Source organism: Xenopus laevis, chromosome 9_10S, assembly GCF_017654675.1.
Source record: "Xenopus laevis strain J_2021 chromosome 9_10S, Xenopus_laevis_v10.1, whole genome shotgun sequence".
Lineage (NCBI taxonomy): Eukaryota > Metazoa > Chordata > Amphibia > Anura > Pipidae > Xenopus > Xenopus laevis.
Window position 1 is genome coordinate 37,817,700 of NC_054388.1, and position 22,704 is coordinate 37,840,403.

The window sequence follows — 22,704 nt, forward strand, 5'->3', positions numbered from 1 at the left end:
AGAGATGGTGCCTATAGTAACAGTGGGATAATAGTCTCTGGGAAGGGACTGTGGCTGCGGGATAGCAGGTATAGTAGGGAGAGATGGTGCCTATAGTAGCAGTGGGATAATCATTTCTGGAAAGGGACTGTGACTGTGGGATAGCAGGTATAGTAGGGAGAGATGATGTCTATAGTAGCAGTGGGATAATAGTCTCTGGGAAGGGACTGTGTGATAGCAGGTATAGTCAGGAGAGATGGTGCCTATAGTAGCAGTGGGATAATAGTCTCTGGGAAGGGACTGTGGCTGTGAGATAGCAGGTATAGTAGGGAGAGATGGTGTCTATAGTAGCAGTGGGGATAATAGTCTCTGGCAAGGGACTGTGACTGTGGGATAGCAGGTATAGTAGGGAGAGATGATGTCTATAGTAGCAGTGGGATAATAGTCTCTGGGAAGGGACTGTGTGATAGCAGGTATAGTCAGGAGAGATGGTGCCTATAGTAGCAGTGGGATAATAGTCTCTGGGAAGGGACTGTGGCTGTGAGATAGCAGGTATAGTAGGGAGAGATGGTGTCTATAGTAGCAGTGGGGATAATAGTCTCTGGCAAGGGACTGTGACTGTCTGATAGCAGGTATAGTAGTGAGAGATGGTGCCTACAGTAACAGTGGGATAATAGTCTCTGGGAAGGGACTGTGGCTGTGGGATAGCAGGTATAGTAGGGAGAGATGGTGCCTATAGTAGCAGTGGGGATAATAGTCTCTGGGAAGGGACTGTGGCTGTGGGGTAGCAGGTATAGTAGGGAGAGATGGTGCCTATAGTAGCAGTGGGGATAATCATTTCTGGGAATGGACTGTGTCGTGACTGTGGAATAGCAGGTATAGTAGGAAGAGATGGTGCCTATAGTAGCAGTGGGATAATAGTCTCTGGGAAGGGACTGTGACTGTGGGATAGCAGGTATAGTAGAGAGAGATAGTACCTATATTATCAGTGAGATAATAGCTTCTGGGATGAGTCTCTAGTGGTAGAATAACAGACATGGAAGAAAGAGATGGTCTCTATAATAGCAGTGGGTATAATAACTTTGATATTTTACTTTTTCAGTCCCATATACTTCCCTGCACACAAAAGAACAAAGATTGCAAAAACAGCTAAAAAATATGATAGGTGACATTGTGTGCAAAGTGTGTATTACAACAGGCCGTGCTACCTATCAAAGACCTTATTAAGGGTTATGCCTTTGTGAAAAAAACAGTTTTCGATTTTATCAAAAAATCTGGAATTACCAGCCTGTAGTCCTCCAGTTATGGGAGCAACCTGGGACATGTAGCTCAACAGTAGGTGGTGCCCAGAAAAATCATGGCACCCACAGTGAGTTCCATGGCTGCAGGTTTCAATGGCAGCCAAGAAGTTAAAATTTGCTATACATTAAATGAAGCCAAGGCTCCTTGGGGAATGGTTGCAGGGTGATACCTTTGATGAATTTTTGCTTGATCAGGCAATTAAAGGAGCAAGATCTTGAAAGCTCTGCATTTGTACAAAGGGTCTGCCTGAGGCAGGAACAGATAAATCGTATCTAAGCTCAGAGAACTGCAGACTAAAACTAAAAATGAGGCTCCTGGGAGAAAAACCAGATGTAGAAAGTCTTGTCTGAAGTGTAACTTGACAACAAGACTGCAGCTATGCATTTAGTACTCAGTGTATTGTTGTAACTCTATATTATAGGTACAAGTTCCCAACAACTCTTCTTGTTGCCATATGTAATTGGTCTATATAAGCCTACTTATGTCTTATGATGCCAGTGCTTCATACTGCAGTTTTAGAGAACCTTTTCTTTTTACCATGGAGGAAGTTTAAAAAAAAATAAGTCAGGGAGTAGGTGATATGTTGCCCATGATCACTTTTCAAGATAAATCCGTTTATCTATGGCAACACACCCACAACATGCCTTTCAAAAGGCCACTATACCATTCAACCATCCTTCTGAATTCTCCATAGTACAGATAAATACATATGATGGCATAGTTTACTGGTATGCACTGTAGGTTATAAGAATAGTTAGGTAGTTCTTCATGCTATGGAGAGTCGCATTTATGGTGACCCTGTTCAGCTGACCATACTCACACTGACATTTTCTTTTCAATAGTTTTTTATTGATTTTCCAAGAAAAGAAAAAGGTTATACAATCAAGCAGTGTCGTCAGGTATTTTCAAACAGAGGAAAACAGAGAAGAGAGAAAGATAATGAAACGAGCTCATCCTCCCCCCCTCCAGACACTCTGTCAGAAGTGGGAAAGAGACGAGCTACAACAATGATAGTACTAACTTTAGATGACATGGTACAGTTGACGTATGCTTAACTGTATATGTGAAGCAGAGATGTTGGCGACTTCAGCGGGGTCCCTTGACTATGTAGAATATCTTGATGAGATGGATTCATTTTCGTTGGCTCACGGCTCAGGAAAAAACCAATGCTTATCCAAACAATAGTATCAAGTGCCCATTACCTCAGGTCACGTCAGGTACTGTCTAATGATTATAAACACTTTACATTCAGAGGGGATTACCAGAGAATAGAAGGGGTTTCTGCCAATGGAAAGGAATATCTGTACCATGGTTCCCAGATTTCCTTGAATTTTTGATATTTGTCCACAAGTATGCTAGTTAACCTTTCATTGACCATGATCCAAATTAGTTTCTCTTTAAAATGCAGTATTGGGATCTGAGACGATTTCCAATGTTTGGCTATTGTAATTTTCGCAGCAAGGAACATAAAAGTAATTAGGGACTTTGTATTACTATGAACATTGGAGATCTTCTGGTTCAATAAAGCCTGAATCGGATCTTTCTTAAGATTAACCCGTGTCACTGAATATATAATAGTATAGATCCGAATCCAGAATCTATGAACATGAGGGCAGGTCCACCAAATATGCATGACGGTCCCACTCTGACCACAGCCCCTAAAACAATCCTGGCTAAGTTGAGGATTAATTTTATGTAAACGAGTCGGGACCATGTACCATCGAGTAAGGACTTTATAGGCAGTTTCTAGTAACGAGACATTTCTGGAACAGTGGGCTGTAGTTTCCCAAATCTTGTCCCAGGTTTCCTTGTCAATGGTAACATTGAGATCTTTATCCCAAGCTGTCGTATATGACAAGGGGACCTGGGAGTCCATATCTAGCAGGAGACGATATAGATAGGAAATCAATCCTCGTGAGTATGGATATTTAATACAGGCATTTTCAAAGTAGGTAGTAGTCAAGGATATTTTTTCTTTGTTGTGCGAATGGAGAAAATGGCATATCTGCCGGTATCTGAACTGTTCAGACAATGGGAAATGGAAAGATTCCTGTATAGAGGACCAACTTTTGAGTCCCGAGATGGAATAGAAATGATATATATATCGGAAGCCGTTGGATGACCACCTGTGGAATGGTTTAGCCGATAAGCCAGGGGGGAAGGATGGATTCCCCAATATAGGGGCTGCTGGGAGTGTAGATGAAATAAGTTTAGCTGGATGTTTATATCTGTCCCAAACTTTGAGGGAGTGGGCCAAGGAAGGGTCAATGGCGTCAGGACGTAATACAGGGGGACACCATACCAACGCCTGTGGGGTGACCGGGTTTAATTGATGTTTCAACATTGTAGCCCATTTGGGTGGTATGGTAGCATGCATATGGATAAGTGGCACCAGTTGAGCTGCTGCATAATAATAGCGCAGATTGGGGACATTTAGGCCTCCTTGAGTTTTGGGGCTGTACATGGTTCGTCGAGGAATCCTGGGGTGTTTGTCTGCCCAGATAAATTGGAAAACCTTCCTTTGTATAGTTCGAAGGACATTTTCTGGTACGGGAACGGGTAGTGCCCTAAAGTAGTAGAGAATTTTAGGTAAAAGTGTCATTTTAAATGCCTGGATCCGACCGAACCATGAGAGGTTCACACTGACATTTTAACACTGGACTGATGGTACATGCCCCTTTGGATTATAAAACAATAGTAGGGCAATGGGAGCTCATACATGGAGGTTGTAAGTAGTGTAAAGTTAATATCAAAGCTGTGACATACCCCTTTCTATAAGCAGATCATAGACCCAAGCTCTGCACTTATAGGAGATTACTTCAACAGTGACACCTAGTACAGATAATGCCAGGTACAAACACCTAGTACTTATACACACACAAAGGGGTCCTACAATAAAACTATGGCAGCAATCTGTTGAGCTGAGTTGCTAAATGTGTAGGATACCCCTAGTCAGAACACCTTTTTTGGGCTGTCCCATATGGTATTCTCCAGAAGAAAGCTAGAAATGATATTATCCATCCATCTTTCACTGGGATAACACTTAAAGGAAAACTAAACCCTAAAAATGAATATGATTAAAAATGCCACATTTAATATACTGAACTTATAGCACCAGCCTAATGTTTCAGCTTGTCAATAGCAGCAATGATCCAGGACTTCAAACTTGTCACAGGGGGTCACCATCTTGGAAAATGTCTGTGACACTCACATGCTCAGTGGGCTCTGAGCAGCTGTCTGTAATATCTGTTGCTACAAGTCTGATTATTAAACTCTGATGCTAGTTGCCCTGGTTTCTGAGCTGCTATGCAGTAATTATCTTTATTAATCACTAATTAGCCTTATATTGTGCCTAGGGTTGGAACCTTTTCAAAAAAAAAAAAAATACCGGCCAGTGGTGGGGGCAGGCTGTGATGCAAAAAAGGGGCGGGCCACGTGGGTCACAGTGCCAAAAGGGAGAGGAGCCACGGCATGCAATGTCCAGAAGGCGAAGAAAAGAAAGTTTGGAGCGGAGGGCTAAGGGCTTTTGTTAAGGGTATTACATTGATAAATTTGTAATACGGGCCCCGGCCTTGGCAGGTGTTTTACCGGCTAGGCCGAGTGGCAACCCTAATTGTGCTATTTCTATTTTGTATATTTTGTATATTGTATATTTTGCTAAGCATGTGCATCAGCAGAAAAGAAGATGGGGAGCTACTGGCTCATCTTTGGGGACACAGATCTTCCTGGCTAAAGGGCTGAGTTTGCTTTGGGCTGGTACAGAAGCCCAAAACATCATGAACAACATTTCTAGCTACTTCTTTAGTTAAAATTTATCCGTTAATAGTGCTGCTCCAGCAGAATTCTGCATGAAATCCATTTCTCAAAAGAGCAAACAGATTTTTATTACATTCAATTTTAAAATCTGACATGGGGCTAGACATTTTGTCAATTTCCCAGCTGCCCCTGGTCATGTGACTTGTGTCTGCACTTTAGGAGAGAAATGCTTTCTGGCAGGCTGCTGTTTTTCCTTCTCAATGTAACTGAATGTGTCTTAGTGGGACATGGGTTTTTACTATTGAGTGCTGTTCTTAGATCTACCAGGCAGCTGTTATCTTGTGTTAGGGAGCTGTTATCTGGTTACCTTCCCATTGTTCTTTTGTTTGGGAAAGGGAGGGGGTGATATCAGTCCAACTTGCAGTAAAGAGTGACTGAAGTTTATAAGAGCACAAGTCACATGAATTGGGGCAGCTGGGAAATTGACAATATGTCTAGCCCCATGTCAGATTTCAAAACTGAATATAAAAAAATCTGTTTGCTCTTTTGAGAAATGGATTTCAGTGCAGAATTCTGCTGGAGCAGCACTATTAACTGATTCATTTTGAATTTTTTTTTTCCCCCATGACAGTATCCCTTTAAGCATTCGTTTTCCTTTAAGGAAAGCACAGTCTGTCTGGGAGAACCACAAGTGCAGAGGGCTTAGACGGGCCCTAAGACCAGGGATGTAACTACAGAGGAAGTAGAACCAGTGGCTGCAGGGGGGCCCAGGAGGTATAGGGGACCCATGAGGTTCTAATACATATACAATTTCAATAAATATTGGTAAAATATGTCAACATCTAGACATTTTGGGGGCCTGAAAAATAATTTAATGTGGGGCCCGGTAATATCTAGTTAACGCTACTGCCTGAGACGTAATGTCACCTTAATTATGTGAGAATTCAAACCCTCCTGCTTAAAGCTGGTCTACTAGACACTAGTGAGGACAAAAACTGCTATTCTTATCCACAGTAATTGTGACTGCAGACAAACATTCTGCTACACGTGGTTTAAAATTGCACACAGGCCTCCATTAGGTGGTTAAAGAGAAACAAGGAGGACCAGACCTGGTTTCAATGAGGAAGAGCAGAAAACAAGATATTTTAGGCATTGTATACATATATATATTAGACCTTTTTTTGATGACACAGCTCATCACTGGTAGCTGATAAGCAACAAAATCATTACAAAGTCAAACACTTCATTCGTAAAAGATTTGGGAGCCCTAAAATAATTCTGATGATGGCCCAACAACTTCCAATGGGAGGAAAAAACTACAGGATGCATGCTTAATTTAACAAAGCAGAAATGTGTGAATTAAGAATATAAATCCCCCCCATAAACATTATATCAGCGTCCTTCACCCATAAAGCTCCTGCAACCCTGAGCTAGGCCTCCACCCCATCCCACTTGATTGCTTGCTATGCTGTCTCTGTTGCTAGGGTTCATTCTGATGCATGCTAAGCAGGTATTCCCATAAAAAATTGTTTCATTCTCCCTGGAAACCAGAAGGGCTGAGACTGGAATTAAGAGAACCAGTAATTAATTGTGTTAATTGCCCTTGCATTCCCTGTTGCACTAAATCCATAACCCTGTTACTATGTAAGAGGGGTTTCACAAGCAAACAATAAAAAAAAGCTTACCGCACAATCGTTCTGTGTCCATGTTACTGTAAAGAAGAAAGAGATGGTTTTATTGTACCCAGTGAGGTATTATCAACCTTAGGCAGATGAAGACAGAGAATAATTTAACCATTTCATGATGCACACACCAGTAACACTCTGACAAATGAAAGGCTGATCATTTGGTAGTGGCCATATCCTTTCAACATTTTCTACTGGGAAAATGCCTGCCTATTTTAGACCATGGCCACAGTCATCCCATACACATGCCAAATGACACACCACTAGTCACCCTATACTCCTTTTACTTTTCTGACTCAACAGGTCAGGACAGGTGTATCTGATATCAGATATCAAAATAAGAGACTGTTTATGATGAATCACACTGTGTACTCCATGCTGAACTGGGCTTAGTTATAATTATATCACACCCTAACCTGCTCAACATTCAGCTTTGGGTGGAAAATATGGTAAACTAGGGATTCAGCTCTTAAAATCCAATAGAATAAGGGTAGGGACACACTGGGCGATTTGGGGAGATTTAGTCGCCTGGCGACTAATCGCCGCGACTTTCCACGACCAATCTTCCCCGAATGCCTCCCCTCGCTCTGCGCCTGGCTAAAATGAAAAATCGCCTGCGCCAATCACACGCGGCGATTCGTTTTCCGAAGTCGCCCGAAGTTTCCTCGTGAGGCAACTTCGGGCGATTTCGGAAAACGAATCGCCGTGTGTGATTAGCGCCGGCGACTTTTCATTTTATCCAGGCGCAGAGTGAGGGGAGGCATTCGGGGAGAAAAGTCGCTGCGATTAGTCGCCAGGCGACTAAATCTCCCCAAATCGCCCAGTGTGTCCCTACCCTAACGCCTTAAAGATTCTGTGCTGATACATGTTGAGTACCAGGTACATGGAGCTGCACTCACTTGCTCTGCTTACTGTCTATCCTGCTGAACATTTCTTTCAGCTCCTCTTGATTCAGGATTCCATCAGAGAAGAAGTTCTGGAACTCATCAAAGGACAGTTTCCCGTCATCTGCAACAGATTTGAAAGAATCAAGTAATAACACAATAGCAACTAGACAGTTATGGTGTCTTTTTTTGGTGCACCTTCAGGGTTCCAATTTCTGAGGTATCCTATAGCACCACTAATGCACTGGGACTAGAATGTTATATCTGACCTTGTCCACCTCTCCTTGTCTAAATAGAGTTAACAGGCATAACCAGGCAGTCATCATGAAACTATGCTATTCCTCTATACTAAGCATAAATCAAATATAACCCTAGCCTGTATACAAAGAGAGAGCAAAATAGAGATCAAACAACTATGCTAGCAAAGGTAAAACCCTGCACAATTCAGCAGGAGTCTGTGCTCATAGCTGACAGCCTTATTGTTGCAGTACAAGAGGCTTTAAAGACAACTTTTGTGGGATTCTGAAGCTATTAAAAAATCTGGAATGTTAATAAGACCTACGTAATTCCTTTATTTCTTAGCACTCTTCCTATAACTCTCCCTCTGCTTCAACATCATCTTTCAGAATTGTTTGGTATGCTACCACTCACTTTTTTTATTCAATTGCCTTCCATTCCCACCCCCACCTCAGATTTCATTATCTCATAACCCCCTGCTTTCAATCTCTCTCGCTGTCAGCTCCCCCACTCCATGCAATCATAGAGGTAATCTATTAATACTGAATCCCCACTCCCCCATGAACAGTTATCTGAATGACACCTTAACCACAGGATATCAGAGATTTCTATTGGAACTTACCATCCTTGTCTGCTCTACGGAATATCTGCAAGGGAAAATGAGGAGAGATTCAATGTCAAGTTATCTTCATGTCAGACATGATCAGGCATTAAAGGAAAGCAAAATACAAACTGCATGAATACAGGGCCCTTCAGGGATTGTCATCTCTGTTTATTTCATCCCTCAGCTCTTTCATCTCACACACACCCATTCTCTCTAAGATATCTTCTTTCCTTTGCATTGGACACACATGGCCATTAAATCTGATGCATGCCACAGACTGGATTGATTTCTGATATATATATGTGTGTGTGTGTGTGTGTGTGTGTATATATATATATATACTACACAAGTTAACCCCAGCACCCTTTGGAAGAGATCATGCTAAATAAAGAGAGAAACAGGTATGGTCTTTCCCCCCCCCAAAGATAACACTTTATTTTTTCACTTAGGATAGGACTGACGGATGGACACTGCCTTGACGGGGCGCGTCAGTTTATGCAAACTTTGTACAAACTTTGTAACTAAAAGTGTCTTTTTTATGAAAAGTTTCAGTTCAGTTGTGCAAAAATGTTTTCCCAGGGGGCTATATATTGGAGTGCTGGGGTTAACTTGTGTAGTATGTATATTAAGCCTTGCCCACGTGCATCCAATAAGAAAGGGGATGAGCAGATAAATTGTGTATGTATATGTGTGTGTGTGTATATATATATATATATATATATATATATATATATATATATATATATATATATATATACACAATATCAAAACAGGGGGGTTGTGGGAGCACTCTAAAGGCTTTAAAGTATATATATATGTATAATAAATGCTATTGCATATGTACCCAAAACAGCGGTTATTTTGTTACAAAGTTATGATCATAAAATTGATAAGCCACCATACCACGTCAAGCTAAACCCCGAATGGCGGTCCCTAACTTGTTTTATATTTTATGTGCATTTTAGCATTACCTGTAATGTAAAAAAACAGCGTTCAATGGACATTGATTACAGGTAATGCTAAAATGCACATAAAAACTAAAACAAGTTAGGGACCGCCATTCTGGGTTTACCTTGACGTGGTATGGTGGCTTATCAATTTTATGATCATAACTTTGTAACAAAATAACCCCTATTTGGGTACATATGCAATAGCATTTATTATACTTGTATATATACTTTAAAGCCTTTAGAGTGCTCCCACAACCCCCCTGTTTGATATTGTATATTTAGCCGGAAGCTGTGGCATAGCTTCAGTGGTTGTAGCACCCCATACCCCCCCCTTTAAACTAGTGGTGTTCCTATGCTTTTAAAATTGGGCGTTTGTTTTGGGAATATCTCTCCTTTAAAAGCCTGATTGCTGGCTGGGGAGGATTTAGCCCTCAGTGAAAAAACAGCGTTCAACGGACATTGATTACAGGTAATGCTTAAATGCACATAAAATATAAAACAAGTTAGGGACCGCCATTCGGGGTTTACCTTGACGTGGTATGGTGGCTTATCAATTTTATGATCATAACTTTGTAACAAAATAACCCCTGTTTTGGGTACATATGCAATAGCATTTATTATATTTATATATATATACTTTAAAGCCTTTAGAGTGCTCCCACAACCCCCCTGTTTGATATTGTATATATATATATATATATATATATATATATATATATATATATATATATATATATATATAATGTTCAAATTCTCAATCAAAAAAGGTTTATTTCAACATCAGTCACCACATCACTCAACCTTTTTTGATTGAGAATTTGGTGTGCTGGTCCACTTTGAACATTGTATACTCTGACTGACCAAGCACCCACCTCTGGCTAATAAGGAAGGAGTGCAGGTACTTTGTGAACTTTTTTTTATAGATATATATATATATATATATATATATATATATATATATATATATATATATATATATATATATATATATCCAAGTAGTAAGATGCCCCAAAAACACACTGCCAACTCAATTTAAATGAGGAGAGCTCTCTCACTAAGCATATTAATACTGTGGTTGTTTGTTTATTATATTTATATATGGTAGTGATAAGGGCAATGAGCACAGATAATAATACCCTGTGTGAGGCCACAGTATATAGTATATATAATCCATTATAACACTGTCCCACAATTATAGTTACCCAGTCCAATAGCATATTGCCTTGCTTTACATGGTGTCCCACAGTGTCTGCTTCTTACCAGATATGCAGATAAATAATTCAAGCCCCATTACAAACCAACTTCAGCCCATAGCAGTGATGTCTGCTTGTAACTCACTTTTAGGAAAACACCGTTTTAGGGTATAGAGCCACTGAGACAGCATTTTAATTTATTTATGTATTTCTGTATGTCACATGAGCCGAGTCGAAGCTTATTGGCCCGGGCATGGGGGCCATCCGACGGATGTCCCAGATCGATATCTAGGCGAAAGTCGGCCAGATGCCGATCGGGCAGCGTAAAAAATCCCGTTGGATTGCGGCCGTATCTTTTTGTTGGTTCGGTCCAGCGATTTGACCACCATTTGGCCTCCATTCTGATCCAATTGTTGGGCCACAGGGCCCACGATCAGATCAGCCCAATATCGCCCACCTCAATGTGGGCATATCGGGAGAGATCCTCTCATTTGGCGACATCACCAAACGAGCGAATCTCCCTGTGTATGGCCACCTTAAAGCCTGACTTAATCTGTGAGCTGTGTTATAGAGTGGCTTCTTATAATCAAGTAAATGATCTGTAGTTCTGACATTTCTTGCAGCTTAAATTGAATCTTTAAAAAATGTTTGCACCATTCCTAAGATCCAATATCTTGGAATTATCTTCTAGCCGTAGGTGACACCATGGTTAATGAGGGGCAGAGGAAGAAGTTTAAGGAGGGGCTAAACCCACCGAAAAAAAATTAAGATTTGGGCAAAAGTGTCATTTTCAGTAGAACAGGTCTATGTAAATATATTACAAGAAACCATGCAATGGACCAAAATGTAGTGGATCTTAAGAAGAATGGTCATATATCATATTGTCTAATCTACATTATTAAGCAAGGATAAGCTTAAATTACAGACAGTGGGCGAAGCTCTTGCTTACCAGTCCCAGGTCAGTACATAAGTATATTAGTTTTGAAGAATGTGATGGATCAATCTATCACTGTTACTTGTACTACTGTACTGAGTAACTGATTGATAGGAGCCACTTAAGCGCAGATGTAAATGTATATTTAAAGCAAAGCATGACCTGCCTGTACCTGTGTTTACATTTTTACATACTTCTTCTGCCATGTTTTCTTTTCTTCTTTTTGTATTGTAAACCAGGCATTTTAAAAGCTATATCAATTTACAACTAAGGGCTCAGTTACTATAGTTGGCGCTATGTAAGCTGACAGCCAAACTATAACCTAGTGCTGCCTCAGTAGCACTTGCTGATACCAATAAAAATATTGCCTTAAAGACTGTAGAAAGAAAGTGCATAAGAGAGAAGGGATTAGGGACACTGCTCTGTCTCAAAGATAATGAAACTCTCCCTGACAGCGGAGATTTGTGAAATTATCTGTGACCGGCATCCCATGGTGCCTTGCCTGTAACCTTTTCCCAGCTTCAAACCCTGTAAGTAGAGAAGAAAGCTTAGGTAACAGCCACTTACTGACTACTGTAAATACATCTGCCTTTATAAGTGCCTGTTACGTGTGTCTAATAAAATGCATGAATAATCACTTATGAAGCATTCCAGCCATGTGCCCTAATGATCTACTAATTTGGGAGGTGATTAGCTAATGCTGTTGACAGTAATACTTTTAATTGCACCGACTCTAGATAAAACTGAGTGGAGGTTCATAGGTGCGATGCTTTACATACGGGCATTATGTAGGAACAAGCAGCTGATGGGCATCAATAATACTGCCAGGCTCTGATGTTAAGGCTTAAACTACTCTAAATAAAATTATAATTTTCTGAGGTAGCTGCTGTTTCATATGTGTGGGAGGGGGGTGGACTGGTATTTACATGAATTATTATTCTACTTATAAAATGAGGAATGACATTGGGCCAAGGGTAACAGCAATGGATTTATGGTGCATTAAAACCAAAGCAGACCAGGGGACACAGAAGGGGACCTTGGTAAGAACATCTGTATTATCTATATTATAATCCTCTAGTCTTCCTCGGGTGTGTAAAAAATAGGCACCCTGTAGCCTACTAACAGTCCTAAATATACATTCTTGGCCCCAAAAATATCCCATGCATTCATCACTTCTTTCCCCGTGATTGTTCTGCTTAGCTGAATAGCTCTGAGCAGGGCCGGATTTACATAGAGGGCACCCCTAAACCAGCTGTTTCTCCCTGTCCCCTCCCTTTTATTCACTCAAATTTTCATCATCGGGACCAGAGAAATGGGGATTGGTGCACGAGAAATTTAAAAAACTATCGTATATCCTGTGCATCTCCTGTGTTTCTGAACCAATGTGGGTGTGGTTGGGCAGCATGCTGCCCCCTAAAATCCTGCCGCCCTAGGCCCGGGCCTTGATGGCCTCTCCACAAATCCAGACCTGGCTGTGAGACATTATTGCACAAGCTAAACTAATGTTTGATGGTGTGTGACAAGTCAATGTCATTGTAAAGATTAATGATAAGTGAGCATAGCCTGTAACAGTTAAGGGTAAGGACAAATCGCCAGCAGGATGGCACTCGCGGCGCTTCTTTTTTCAAAATCGCCCCAAGTTGCCTCACGAGGAAACTTGCATTGCATTCGTTTGTAAACAGGAGCTCCTATTCCTCCTAATGGTCAATGGGGATGGTTCTTTGTAAGTGACAGGTTTCTGACATAGTATTGGTCAAGGGAAAGTGATTTTTCTCTTTGCCTTTCGAATTGATAATGACAAGATCTCCCTGTGCTTTCATTGACAGCTCTATGACAGTCTAATAGTTAACGGAGTGAACTCCTTTGTCATGGTCAATGGTAATTAACAGCGATCAAGTAATAGTCTCCCTTTATTTCGATCAACGGAAACTGCTCTTTTTGTTTGTAATAATGGAATATAGAAAGGCTACAGCTGATATTTTATAGATCTAGTCAGTGTTCCCAGACATTACAATACTTTATGGAAAGCTATGGCTTTCTCCTTTAGCCTAAAAAATGTATAAAATTGTCACTGCTGTTGGGCAAGAGCAGGGTGATAGCACTCTTCTGTTTCAGCTAATAGTAAGAGAGCCATTATATTTCATTTTAAGGGGACGCTTTCTGCCATTTCATGGTTAAGCTGATAAAAAGTGGGAAGCCCTGTGCCATTTTGATTTCAAGTACTCTCTGCTTTCCAGTAGCTTTTGGTCATGATGTAATAAAGAGATATATCTGATATTTAAAGATGGAAGCTCTTTTCTTATAGTGTTAAAGGAAAACTATACCCCTGAAAAATGTTTTATATTAAATAAAATCGTGTTTTTATGTAAAACCCTGCTTCATGCAAATAAATCATTTTCATAATAATATACTTTTTTACTAGTATGTGCCATTGGGTAATCCTAAATAGAAAATTTACATTTTAACAAATAAGGGCCGGCCCCTGGGATCCTACGATTCACGGTGCACACAAACAAACCATACATGTTAGGTCACATGAGCCAATTAATTAACAGTTTTCTGTCTTTTGCTTCCACACTTCTTCCTGTTATATTTAGAGCTGCAGTATTTTTGGTTAGGTGATCTCTGGGGGAGCGCACAGATCATCATGTAATGGGGGCTCAAGTTAAAAAAGCAATATCTACTGATATATATATATATGATTCAGTGTGGTAGGATTCTTTACCATGCCACTTAATATGATAGTATAAACTGTTGTTGCTTACGTATTGATTTTGAGGGTATAGTTTTCCTTTTAATGAGATATTTATGTTAGTCTAATAATTAATGGTGAGCCCTCCTCATCTGTAATGATAGGTGAAGCTCTTTGCAGGTCCAGACTGGGATTCAAAATAGGCCCTGGCATTTCAGGTACACATAGACCCAAATAGCCCCCACAGGCCCAATAAATAGTGACTGTCTATGGCAGTGATCCCCAACCAGTAGCTCGAGAGCAACATGTTGCTCACCAACCCCTTGGATGTTGCTCTCAGTGACCTCAAAGCAGGTGCTTATTTTTGAATTCCCAGCTTGAAAGCAAGTTTTAATTGCATAAAAACTAAGTATACTGCCAAGTAGAGTCTCCTGTAGACTGCCAGTCCATATAAGGGCTACCAAATGGCCAATCACAGCCCTTATATGGCACCGCAAGGGACTTTTTCATGCTAGTGTTGCTCCCCAACTCTTTTTACATTTAAATGTGTCTCACAGGTAAAAAAGGTTGGGGACCCCTGGTCTATGGAATATTAATCCAGCCCCTATGGCATTTGCCAAAATCAACTGCCATTCCGTTCCTGGCTCATCCTACTACTTAATAGTGAGCATTCTCTGACAGTTCTGTCATTCTAGAAACACTTTGTTCTGCCATTCTAATGGTTGGTGGTTAGTAAAGCTCTCTGACATATTAATAATTGATGGAAACGGAGAGTTGTCTGACATTCTAACAGCTGATGCTCAGTGAAAGAACCCTACTACTACTGTCATTTGAAAGAACAGGTTGCTAAGAAGACCTGCCATTATAGTTGTTCATGGTGAGAGAGTTGCTTATCAATCTGACAGTTGACATCCAAGGGGCATTATCCTGGCTGCATTTTAGATTTTGAACATAATATATGTTTTATACACAGCAAGTTTGGTTTAACTCAGCCAAAGTCGATTGTGATGGATTTTTCAACTCCATAGGGCTTTATCAATGGTCCCTTTAAATGTTTTATTATGAAGTGAGATTTCGTATTGCACGTATGAAAATTGTTACCACATTTCACCATAGTGGAAATATTTTTAACAATCCGTCTCAATTATCAAAGCACCCCCATTTCCTGTACTTTGACCAGGCACAAAACATTCCATCCTACAGCTTTACCAGTTAGCTCCAATTTCATTTGACCGGGGTAAAAAGCTTTTTCTTTTTTTTTCGATCATGGAAAAATATAACACAATCCAAGTATTGGAGGCTCATGCAACGTGATCATTTTTTGTTACAGAATGAGACATGGGAAGATTGGATTTTTGTTACCAACATCTGGTGATTAAAAAAAAAATACATTTGTTTCTTGACCTTTGATAAATCTGCAGCTATGATTTCTATCTCTACAAAACAGAAATAAATGGCATGTCAAGTCAAATCATTTTCATAAGGGACAGCGCTGTGGAATTCTGTCAGAGGGTAATATATAAGGACTCACTAACATTTTGTCACTTCATTGTAAATAACAGCTTCCTAAGAGTCCAGCAGGTAATGATATGTGAAAGCTCCGTGGAATTTTGACAGTTGATAGTAAATCTACACTCCATATCGTTATCGCGAGGTCGATCAAAGAACCCCCTGTTCTGAAAAATGAGAGCCCCTTAATAACCTGTCATTTCGTAGAATATAATAAATCTCTATCATTCTAGCAGTTAGAAAAAAAGAATATAGAACCCACTAACATTCTGACAGTGGATAGTAAATGAGAGCTCTATAACATTCTGACGGTTAATGATAAGTGAAAGTTCCCCAGCATTAGAGAAACTAATAGTAACCAAGAGAATGCCAACATGTCCAGATGATGACAGCACAGAGCACACTGATATTAATGTAATAGGTAATAAATCAGCATTTAAGATAGTGGCATTATAGACTTTGTACGTTGACCGAAATGCCTCTGTCTAGTTCTGATACTGTTGCCTGACAATTTATAATTTTGTGGGCGTCATTGAGAAACTAAAGGAGGGCTGTCAGTCTGCTTTGACTGAGCTGTGGGACAGGGGCATGTGGAGGCAGCTGCACTGGGTTGTATTAAACTATTGCATTAATCCACAGAGCACATCATTTTGCTGGTTGGTGGAAACTGTTCTCAAAGGATATAGTTAGCCATTTCTTATATGGTAAATGAAAGTTTCCATTATTCTGGTAGTTCATAGTACTGTATATAAAAAGAGGCTTATGCATTCCCAAAAGCTTGCATTTTTGTAATCTATTACTTTTGCCAATATAAGGTATCACTTAATCGACTTTTTTCCTCCGCTGATATTATGGCAGTCTAAATGATAAATCTCTATTCTGACATTTTCTAGTAAATGAGAGTGCCCTAAAATGATTGTAGTTTATAGTACATGAAATTCAATTATATTAGCAGCAAGCCAGAAGAGTCCTATGAAGTCCTATAAGCTTGAAACCTATAAAAGGTAACCAATAAAAGGTATAGCTTACCCTACATGTACGTCCCTTGATATATATATATGAAAACCACACCAACCAGGTCTTTATATGAAATATACAAAAAGGTTTTATTTGATCAACTTTTCGGCTCAACAGCTGGAGCCGTCTTTTAGTTCCTCAAGACGACTCCAGCTGTTGAGCCGAAACGTTGATCAAATAAAACCTTTTTGTATATTTCTATTAAAGACCTGGTTGGTGCGGTTTTCTTTTTGATTATTACTATTGTTGTTTATATATATATACACACACACATACACACACAAACAATATAGGACTACAGACTTTCAATGATCTGGCAAAAGAGTTTCTAAAAGTGATTTATATACTCACATCTTGGAATATAGACAGATCCTGTTTGCAGAGCTTTGGAGGAGAGAACGGTCTCCTCTGATCCTCCTGTGAGTGTTTAGCTGATAGAAGACACATAGTGATCATCTCAGCACAGGACATCATGGTGAAGTTAGGGAAGACCTGGCTACTGATTTTTACAGATGTAATGCCAATAACAGGTGTTGTGCTGGTGCTTCAAAGTGCAAGGCTGGCAAGGATGCCGTAGGAAGATTCTACTGAGCTAATGAGTGAGCTAATTATAAAGAGCTAATGCAAAGCAAGGCAAGGATTCTGATGTGAGGTCAGAAGGTAGATCATTGGATCCAACGTCATAAGACAGGTTTTGAGATCGCTACATAGGGGGTAACAAAAAAATAACAGGTTGCAGTGCTAAAAGCATAAAGAGTTGTCAAAATGCAAAAATAACAAAAACATATTTAGTGCGTAGAGTAATGTGCACAAAACAGAAATGAGTTGATGGAATGCAGCAAAAAAGAACAATTCCCTGGATGCAAGGCTGAGTTTCCTAAGCTTAGATGCCACAGTCCTCACACGCTGCAATGATGCACAGCACATTGGAAGATGCTGTTAAACTGCTTGTCATCTTCCCTGCTGCAGGGGATACTAGACCCCTCCTCTTTCATTCCGATTGGCCCTGCCATTCCCTATGCACTAAACAGATCCACCTGCAAGCCTACCTACACCTCTTGCTAACTGGAGCATGATATGGCAACGCAAGCACAATTCAGATCAGTGATATAGATCAGTGACATAAAAAATTTCTGTAAATAATCATTTCAGCAAATGGGTTTTCTGAGATGTAAAAAAAATTGATTTACAAGTCCTATCAAAAAAAAATCTTACATATCATAAATATAACCTATTTGTCCATCTATGTCTGCCCAGCTAGCTAGTCAGCTAGCGAACTCTAATTCAGATTTCATTAACTTGCTGAAAAAGTATGTACATATATTTTATTAGTCTTGTGCTTTTAGAGAATATTCAAGTAAAGTATAGAATAATATCGACAACAGCAATTATTGGGTACAAACGGGGAAGTAAAATGAATGGTATTGTATACAAACCTTGATGTGACACTTGCTGCCATCATGGAGGCACCGCTGAGTGACATATATGGATCTCATCAGAAATAACAAACTGAACAGCAAGCAGGATTATGTGTGAAAGCATATCAGGAAAGAGAATTGGCAGAGAGAAACTTGAAATGGAAGGAAAAGGGGCAGGCGTTCATGGATACTATTAGGGCTGTGCTGGATTTTTCTCTCTTTTCATTCCTTACCTCTGTCCATGTTCTATCCTTGCACCTCATTCACTGTCCTGTCAAATAAAAAAAAGTCAGTGTTCTGTAGATATCATGGCCTATACTTTTGCCTTTTCTCTGTCTTTACATATAGAATTTATACTAGAGGAACACCTTTTGCAGTATATGGTGGTCGAGGGATTAACAATGCATGATAACTCCTGTACTAGATGCTGGAAGGAAGCCTAGTATACTGCACACTTTCTCTTATTTCAATGGTATATAGGCAAAAAATTCACAGCGTCCACTGTAGGAATGTATTGGTTTCTAATCCATCTTCCTGGTGCCAGGGTTCAGCATGTGGCTGATTGGGTAGACAAATTATTGGGTGGGACTGGGCATGACCCAGCTGTCTTTGTACATATTGGTACTAACAATGAAATTAATGGTAGGTGGGAAGACCTTTAAAGGTGAGTTCAGGGATCTAGGCTCTAAGCTTAAGGGAAGGTCTTACAATGTATTTTTTTCTGAACTTTTGCCTAAATGTGTGGCTTAGGTCTTGGTGTAAGAAGGAAAGGTTTTGGTTCCTAGACCATTGGGCTGATTTTTCTTTGGGGTACAACCTATATAGTTGTGACAGATTGAACCTCAATGGAAGGGGGTCCACTGTGCTAGGGGAAATAAAGAGGTTGAAAGAGTGTTTAAACTAGGCAAGTGGGGGTGGGTGAGCTAAATAATTATGGACAAGCTAGGGTAGACTAAGCAGTGGGATTAGTAAGGGGTCATGGGGAGGAGTGAGGGGGCATACAGTTTACCAGTTAAGGAGGTCCCTTTGTTACAAGGAAAACAGGCTATTACTAACTTAAGATATAATTCTCCATTGAGTAATTTCAATTCCAAAAGGACAAGTTGTAACCTCTGCTGTATGTTGGTAAATGCATGGAGTTTGTCAGGTAAAATGGAAGAGCTAGAGTTAGTTGCATGCTCTAAAAATTATTATTGGTGTATGCTACAATTTTACAAATAGAAGCAGCTTCACAACTAGGTCAAGTTATTACTATGGGTGACTTCAATTATCCAGACATTGACTGGGGTAATGGGGTTGCCAAGTCAGAAAAAGCTAGTAGGTTTATACAGTAACTATGCTGAATGACAACTTTTTATATCAGCTTGTTCAATGACCTACTAGGAATCAGTCTCTTTTGGATCTTATAATAACTAATATTACTGAACTCATTTCTAGCATTTGTGTGGGTGAGCATTTAGGGAATAGTCATCATAACATGGCCTCCTTTGAAATTCTATTGCAGAGGCAACTCTATAAGGGAGTAACTAAAACACTACATTTTAGATGTGCAAACTTTGACAGTGTAAGGGCACCTCTGCAAAATTTTAAATGGGGATAGTTTTCACAGGGTTAAACACTGAACAAAAATGGGATGTTGTTAAATTCCTGTATAGTAAATTTACACTTCAGTATATTCCCCTTGAAATCAAGGAACGTCATCCCAAAACAAAAAGTTTGTGGTTCATTGGAAGTGTTGGTGTTGAGGTGGGTAAGAAAAGACGTGCTTTTAAGGTTTTCAAGTTAGCTGGGACAGCTGAAACGTTTATCAGGTACAAGGAGGCCAATAAATCATGCAAAATAGCTAGTAATGCAATTCTAGTAATACAACTAATGATGCATGGTTCATACACAAGGAAAGACTGGATATGTTAAGACAAACAAAGGTTTGGGACCAGATGGTATTCATCCCAGGGTACTATATACCATGTCTTAATTTTTCAGGATTTATTGAGGTCTGGCATGGGGCAGAGAGACTGGCAAATTGCTTATGTGGTGCCACTATTCTAAAAGGGATACCTTTCTCAGCCTCAAAACTATAGGCCAGTTAGTCTGACATCAGTGGCAGGAAAGCTTTTCAAAGGGGTATTAAGGGATAAGATACTTGACTTCATTGCAAATAATAATACTGTAAGTTTGTGCCAGCATGGCTTAATGCATAATAGATCTTGCCAGACTAATTTAATTTCCTTTTATGAGAAGGTGAGCAGGGCCCCTGATTCTGGGATGGCAGCGGATGTGATCTACTTAGACTTTGCTAAAGCATTAGATACAGTGCCACACAGAAGGTTACTGGTTAAATTAAGGAATGTTGGCCTGGAACATAGTATTTGTACCTGGATAGAGAACTGGCTAAAAGATAGATTACAAAAAGTGGTGGTAAATGGAACATTTTCTAATTGGACCACTGTTGTTAGTGTAGTTCTGAAGGGCTCTGTTCTTGGTCCTTTGCTTTTAAACTTTATATGAATGAACTGAAGGTGGGCATTGATAGTACTGTTTCTATTTTTGCTGGTGATACAAAATTGTGCAGAACTATAGGTTCCATGCAGGATGCTGCAACTTTGAGTGATTTGATTAAACTGGAAAACTGGGCAGCAAACTGGAAAATGAGGTTCAAGGTTATGCACTGTAGCAGAAATATAAATGCAAGTTATACACTAAATGGCATATATAATGTGTTGGGAATTTCCTTAACCGAGAATGATCTAGAGGTTTTTGTATTTGTCTAATTCCGGGCAGTGTCATTCTGTGGTCACTAAAGCAAATAAAGTTCTGTCTTGCATAACAAAAAGGGCATAAACTCAAGGGATGAAAACATAATTTTGCCTTTTTTTAGGTCCCTGGCAAGGCCACACCTGAAGTAAGCAGTGCAGTTTCGGCTGACTAAGAAGTATATAAATGAGCTGGAGAGAGTGTAAGGACGTGCAACTAAACTGGGATGGAAAACTTAAATTATGAGGGTAGACTGTCATGGTTACGGTTGTTTTCGCTGGAAAAAGACGCTTGAGAGGGGACATGATTACACTTTACAAGTACATTAGAGGACATTATAGACAAATAGCAGGGGAACTTTTTACCACCAAACCAGAAGCCACGAAGAAAACTTTCATTTGCAGCAGGGTAAGTGGTTCTTCACAGTGAGGTTGTGGAATGCACTATTATGATGCTAAAATCTATAGTTAGCATAGATATAAGTATATATAGTTTATGTGAGTGTGTGGAGGCGTCAGTGTGTATGTATGTATGTATGTATGGATGCTGGGTTTCATTTTGAGGGGTTGAACTTGATGGACTTTGGTCTTTTTTTCAACCAAATTTAATAATGTAACTATATGGACAGGGGAGGGAAACATTCATTTGAATGGCAGCAACCAGAAATTGTGGCTGCTAATAATTGCTCAGAAATTTTAGTCTATTATCCCATTACGACTAACCATAATAGGGGAAACACAATTTATGGTCAAGGAGGTTATTTAATGTTTCAAATGAAAGAGAAATATGAGATTGCTTTTGAATTTGACAGTGAAAGGTAATGTTACACACACATACAGTATATCTGCTGGTTGAAATGCATATTGAAAAGGCTGGGAAGGACACAGAAGATATCAATCAATACAGACTATGATGTATTACAGAAGCAAAGTAAACACAAAAAATAAATGGTAACATCTTAGTGGAATAATTTGGGAGATAATGTGGGAGGTCATTAATCATGGCTCCACAGCTTCAAAGAGAATATTGTGTGCTGCCACAACAACCCCAATGCCTGCTGATACAGTACAGTAGGTTTGCGGAAGCAGAGAGAGAGGGTAACCATGTAACTAATATCAGGTATAGGTTGGTGATATGTACAGGGTCAGTGTTGGACTGGCCCACCGGGATACCAGGAAAAGTCCCGGTGGGCCCAGTTGTCAGTGGGCTCTCCTGCTTCAAAACATTTGGCTTATTTCATGGCCATTCCCTATTTCTATAGAACAAAGAGGTTAAATAGATGGAATAAATAGTTTATAGTATGTAAAGGAAAGAGACTATGAGAATAGAGGGTGAGCCCCTGGTCTAAGATTTTTGGGTGGGCCCCTGGTATCCCAGTCCGACACTGCACAGGGTGACATCACAGAAAGACACCAGGTACATTTTAAGACACATAATAGTCAACATTATAAAAAGCAACAGCCATAAAGACCAGTATAAACTAACCTCAAAAATAAAAATTTGTGTTTAGTGATGTCATTAGTAATTTTCTGTGCTTAGCGAGGTCACTTGTATCATGAAATGTATGTTACATCTTCCTTCAAAAAACAGGAATCTCAGAAGTCAGTTCAGTTCCATGATCTTCGGAAAAAACTGGTTTAGTGTTATGCTCTAATATGGTGATATGGTGACAGAACTCTGTTACTTATACTATCCTTATAATATACAGTAGTGGGTACATAATCCCTTATGATACATAAATGATACTCTTTTTAACTTGGCCTGCAGACTTGTGTTTTTGTATGGTCAGA

General features: G+C 39.7%; 1 protein-coding gene across 1 annotated transcript in view; it reads right to left on the reverse strand.

The window, feature by feature from the left end:
- necab3.S (N-terminal EF-hand calcium binding protein 3 S homeolog) overlaps nucleotides 1–17,693 on the reverse strand; it is a 52,219-nt gene extending 34,526 nt beyond the window's left edge. Inside the window, exons 1-4 of the mRNA XM_018238465.2 lie at nucleotides 17,094–17,693; nucleotides 8,466–8,490; nucleotides 7,622–7,730; nucleotides 6,723–6,748 (exon numbers count right to left, since the gene is read on the reverse strand). Coding sequence (XP_018093954.1) covers nucleotides 6,723–6,748; nucleotides 7,622–7,730; nucleotides 8,466–8,490; nucleotides 17,094–17,216 — 283 coding nt within the window. The 5' untranslated portion in view covers nucleotides 17,217–17,693. The remainder of the gene's footprint in view (nucleotides 1–6,722; nucleotides 6,749–7,621; nucleotides 7,731–8,465; nucleotides 8,491–17,093) is intronic.
- Nucleotides 17,694–22,704: the final 5,011 nt, after the last annotated feature.